The sequence below is a fragment of the Etheostoma cragini genome, chromosome 22 (genome assembly GCF_013103735.1).
Source record: "Etheostoma cragini isolate CJK2018 chromosome 22, CSU_Ecrag_1.0, whole genome shotgun sequence".
Taxonomy (NCBI): Eukaryota; Metazoa; Chordata; class Actinopteri; order Perciformes; family Percidae; genus Etheostoma; species Etheostoma cragini.
In genome coordinates, this window is record NC_048428.1 from 14460039 (window position 1) to 14465895 (window position 5857).

At 42.7% G+C, this 5857-nt stretch overlaps 1 protein-coding gene across 2 annotated transcripts in view; it reads left to right on the top strand.

The window, feature by feature from the left end:
* Positions 1 to 2757: 2757 nt before the first annotated feature.
* Positions 2758 to 5857, top strand: part of zic4 (zic family member 4) — a 5237-nt gene continuing 2137 nt past the window's right edge. The window contains exons 1-2 of one of the 2 annotated variants that reach the window (XM_034861951.1): positions 2758 to 4183; positions 4292 to 4921. In XM_034861951.1, coding sequence (XP_034717842.1) covers positions 3754 to 4183; positions 4292 to 4921 — 1060 coding nt within the window. In that variant the 5' untranslated portion in view covers positions 2758 to 3753. Of the gene's footprint in view, positions 4922 to 5857 lie in introns of both variants that reach the window. The other variant, XM_034861950.1, reaches the window with a different exon arrangement.

Genomic DNA, 5857 nt, shown 5'->3' on the forward strand with positions numbered 1-5857 from the left:
AACACAGTCCAGCCCTGATGAATGGGAGAGGAGGGGGTAGTCATGTGACCCCGGAGCTAAGCACTCATTGGCGGAGCCCCTTTCCACCCAAATAACATCCACTCACCAAATAACAATCCACGATGCAGGGCCCACACTTCTATTGGCCTCTTTGCATCATCAATCCCAGATATTGGGAGATTGCTGACTGTGGATTTGGTGAAAAGGCTGAATAACTGCAAAAAACAAAAGTTGAGAAACACAAGATAAAAACTGGCCTTGTAGAAAGTCAAAGCACGTTTTGCAGCCACATACTGCATGGAAAGCAAATGTGCCACATTGTCTTTGTTGACCTGGGGCTATTAGATTAACAAGCAAAACCCTTTGGTGGGGTAATTGGTTTCGCTTTTGTAGAATCAATCAATCAATCTATCTATCTGTCAGTATGACGATTGGCATGAGCTTGATACATAAACAAAGACAAAGCCTGAAGAATTAATTATGTATTAAAGTAATTTATTGCCACTATGGACTTCCAGGATGTAAACATCCTTTATGGCATTCAAAGGTGGACCGTCATTACGCCTGTCACGGACAGGTATGGTGATTCGAGTTTTACATCTATCCTTAGAAACCCCCATGGGAATCCTTGAGGTTTGATATGAAGTCTTCCCAATGTCACCACTCTCTTTAAAGGTCTGTTATTATCAACTTATCCCTGTCCCTGCAAGAGAATCAATCGGACGTTTTGTTGTCAGACTATTGTGAGGACTCTGTGTGCTTTAGTTCTGTCTCCCTTAAATACAACGTTTCTGCGTCCACTGGAGCTCACACCAGTGGAACATCTGTGCTTTAGATTTCCACATCATCCAGCAGCTCAGGTTCATAAAGGCAACCTTGAATATTTGTAGGCCAGTATTTAGCTTGGAGCCACTAGTATTCCTAATGTATCTGTCACAGTTTGGCTCTGCTTGTGCAACTTACTCATATTTTGCGAGCCAGTGATGCATAGCCCGTGCGTAAAACGTTGTGGGTTGTCGACGTTATCAAGTGGGATTTGCGGCGCTCTCTGCAGGAACCTCCGGCTGCTAGAGTTCAAAGCCACACATACAGACGTGCCACGCTAACCATTAAAATATCTTCTTGGCTACTAGGCTAGTTTCTGCAAGGCTTTTTCCAAGTCAGTCTTGGGAGACCAAGAAAAGAGGAGAAGTTTTGTTGTTCTCAACTTAACAAGTACAACATCAGCTTGATCCGGCGTTTTAGGTTGCCCACTACTCTTCTATGCAACATTTGGAGGGATCTCTGTCAACAGTTGGAAAACGGTAAGATCACTGAAAAATGAGAGAGTCAAGACTGAAGGTCACAAAACTCAGACTTGGAACAAGAGAGGCTAAATTAGAAGCTGTTTGTCAAGAAAATAGTTGTTGAAATTATACATAGGTTTGCAAGTGCATTTAAATTATTATCACTTAAAAGTTTCTATGCCACTCATGATTCTCGTGACTCTAACATATTTAACGTGTATGCTAAAAGTAGTGCCCTAACTGTAGAATTAAAAATGGCTACCTGGGGTTATTTAGGATTTACGTTGAAAGAAACTAAGCCAGCCAAGCAGCGTTTTATGGGACCTCTGTACAATATTCAACTTTTTTGATTGTCATCTTTTACAACTCCCCTGCTTAATTTTTTCCAAGAGTGAGTACATGCACAACTTGGACCAGAAATAGCACTTCAAAGCATAACGCTGGTGCTGTGATGACTCTGAAGGCTACAGCTGTGAGCCTCATGAACCCCACGCGCAAAGGTCATTTAATAAACACATTTGGATCCGTCATGTCTTAAAATATTGACTCAATTTCTAACGCTGGATGTGACGCTGGCAGCGTTTGACGGGGCAATTCAGAGAACCAACCAATTTTAAAATATATTAGCCATGTGAAAGAGTGTCCTCATTCATAATATTCAGTTAATGACTTTGTTTGATTCATCTAAAAACAACACATTCGGTCATCCAAAAACAAAGTTCCTAGTATGTCCAGTTCATTTTCTCTTCAACGAAATTTAAAAAGTGCGTGAAAGCTCGGAGACTGAGGAGCGACAGTGACAAATAAAATGAGGCTGTAGTCTTAAATCCTTCACAAATTACTTATGATCACCGCAGAAGTTAAATACCACATTAACACGTTTTATATTTGACATGGAAGTGTTTAGCACTGGATGTGACCTTTAAGATTCTCGAAGTAATTTATTTTTGTCTGCAACTACAACGATTAAGCGTTCAGTCCCCCCCCCCCCCCCCACCCCCACCACCAACACTACCCACCCCTCCACCCCCAAAAGGAAAAAAATCTTAAGCATTCCGCAACACAATTTGTGTTGCAATACACAATAGATATCAAACTTAAAACAAATAAGTCATCACAGTTTCTGATTGTAGGAGCATTATTATACAACAATACCAGAAACATGTTATAAATTCCCTGGTTGTGAAGTTACTATTCGGTTAATGCAGACTTCAATCCGTGTAAAGTACCATCCAAATATTTACACATTCATAATAAATAATACTAATAATATCTCTGTTTCTCGGTCGAAGGTTTAAAAAAACACACAAATACCATGGGGAAAAAATTGTCAAAAAAATAGTCAACACAGAATTTAAACAACATGTTGTTAGGATCCATAACTAATATCTTACTTTGAAACATTCAAACAAAAAAGCAGAAAATAATCACTAAATATTATAGACTTGGTAGGATAATATTGTAGTAACCGATACTTACAGACACACGTTTTATTTTGAACCTAAGTCTGCAATGGCACCACCTCCTGTGACCCTCATCTGCTGCCGTCCCGGGTCTAAAGCAAAATTACCCCGGATCATAACAACAGGTCCCGTCCATTACATTTCCCCCCCTCGGGACAATGGCCGCAGCTCGCACTATTCACACACTGATCCCACCAAGCAGAGCACGGAGTCAACACTGTAGTTCATGCTGAAGGACGAACGATTGGATATATAAATATGGGCTTTTATCAAAGCGCGTTAAAAGATGCGCAATCTGGACTATTTTAAACTCCCACGTGGAGTTTTCATTTACTTAAGTTGACTAGTTTTTCTCCGCTGACGCCGATCTTTTGCGTGGGTAAAGTTGTGCGTAATTTGTGCGTAAAGTTGTCCTTTATAAGTTGCATGGCAAAATGGGGATATCACTGCATTATTTATGATCCTTACAACTTTTATAATGGCATATGCATACACTTATGAGGCCGTCTGATTTGTAATTGCAGAATCAAAGTGGAGAAATTGCCATTTCATAGCTGCGCAGCCTTTGTTCGCTGCCACAAAAGGAAGAGGACTGTTTATGTGGATCAACTTTTAAGACTTTTATTGTACAATAACCTTTGCATAATATCTATTTTTCTCAAGCGTTGCCCGAGGGACTGCGCATGCGCGCTGGCTGCTTGCTGTCACTAAGACATTTTTCTTCACGTTGGAAACTGTCACTGGTGACGTCAATCACTGAGCTCTGACCAATTAGAGAGCAGGGTGATTGTTTAGCTCCACAGGCTGCAGCGCCTACCATGAATCTCTATTCAGTATCAAAGCGTCCTGCTGCTGCCTCTCAACCGAATGGGATTTCATGTAGTCTGCAGATAGACTTAACTTTATAAAGTCTTTTTTTCTTTATTTTTCATTGCGATTAAAATATATTTGTCATCATCATTATTATTTTGCCTGCTGTCAAGTTATTCTAAAATTAGGGAGTAATGAGCGTGGATGCATTTGGAAGCCCCGTGATGGACCCTACGTTTTCCAAACGGAACACGGCGCTGAGATTAGTTGACTTGGCAGGGGCTCACCACCATCACCATCATCACCACCATACCCCTCAGAGCGTGACAGGCTTCCCGGGGTTCAGCAGCCATCCACACTCAATGGCTCACTCGCACCCTGGGGAGATTACTGCGGAACCCCGCCTGGGGCCGAGTCCATTCGGGCCAGAACACATGGGGCACTCCGCGGCCCTCAAAATCAGCCCAGCCCATCATTATCCCCACCACCATCACCACCACCACCACAATCATCATATGGCAGGCCACAGTGAAGTGGTCTCTAGTCAAACGGGAGCTTTTGGCCCGGTTCAGGCGACATCGGTCCCGTATTCTATGTCTCACACGGCCCAGGCTTTATCTGCAGGTAGGGATTTCCTCATCCGGAGAGATCTGACAGCTCAAGCCATGCCGGTACTGACTGACCAGACTGCTGGTTCAGCCTCTCACCACGGAATGTTTGTCTCAACAACAGGTAGCTATCCCGGACACTATGGTCATCATCCTGACGCTGGGAACCATACCCTCTTCTCCGGACTCCATCACGACCAGTCTTCTAGCGGATCACCGGGTGGCCAAGGATTGAATGGACAAATAAGGTTAGGACTACCTGGAGAAATGTACGTTAGGTCTGATCATTTGAGTCAAGTGGCAAGCTCCAGGGCTGATCCGTTCTCCGCCTCGCCGTTGCACGGCTACGGTGGTCTGAATCTGAACATGAATCTCAGCGCTCACCACCACCACCACCACCACGGAGCCGGTGCCTTTTTCCGTTACATGAGGCAACCGATAAAGCAAGAGCTGATTTGCAAGTGGCTGGAACCGGAGCTATCGCCGAAGAAACTTTGCTCCAAAACTTACAGCACCATGCATGAACTCGTAACGCATGTGACGGTAGAGCACGTTGGAGGACCTGAGCAAGCGAACCATATATGCTTTTGGGAAGAGTGTCCGAGGGAAGGCAAACCATTTAAAGCCAAGTACAAACTTGTAAATCACATTCGAGTGCACACCGGGGAGAAACCGTTTCCATGCCCATTCCCTGGCTGTGGAAAAGTGTTTGCAAGATCCGAGAATCTTAAGATCCACAAGAGGACGCACACAGGTCAGTGGCTATATATTCATAAAAAGGGAATGTGGTAGAAATGTACTACAATATGTCAAATACAATTATCAAGTTGCATGTTGAAATTAAAATACAGGCATCGCACATAAACAAGACACAAGTGAATTATGTTTTGCATTATTTTTTGATTGATTTTTTAATTACATTTATGAACATAAAATATCCTCTGATGGGCAATGCTGCTCACATTAGCAACAGCTACTGCCCACATGTTTGTTTTGAGGTGAACCAGTGCTAGCAAGTTTTGTAAAGGTTGATCTTTGGGATTATGGTACAGCTCACTCAGGCGTTTGACGGTCCAACCTCTTGTTTACACCACAGCACAAAGAATGAGGCCCACGTCAGCTCTTGCCCATGTAGTTTAGTGCATGCCAGCATGACTGGCAGCAAAGTTGGAAAGATGCATCTTCACATTCAGTGTGACTGATGTGATGTTTTTCTTTTCTTTGTTCAGCCACTTGTTGCTTTGTTTATTAGTTGTTTTAAGCGTGATCCTTTATTTTAACAATTAACATTAATTATAATACCTGGTTGGATTGCATCATGATACTTAAAGCTACAGAGAAGGGAGTAGTTTTTTTGTTTGTTTTTTGTTTTTTTACGTGTAAGAGTATTTGAAGGCTTGTATTAGCTTTATTTTCCAGAGTCATATGACATGCATGCATTGTGAATTAATAAGCCTGCTCTTGGACTGATGAGCTCTTTAGGCTTTAGCCAAAGCAACAAGTTGACCAGTGCAGACGGCTGAAATAATTCACCAACAGGTTGGCAGAGCTGACTGCGTCTATAATGACTGAGGTGTGTGTACAATGCAGCTCCAAACAACAGCTATCATTTAACTTTAAAGAGATGTAACGGTACAATATGGCTGCTTGCATCTGTGACCCAATGGCGTGCTGTGGATCCAGTGAGGGG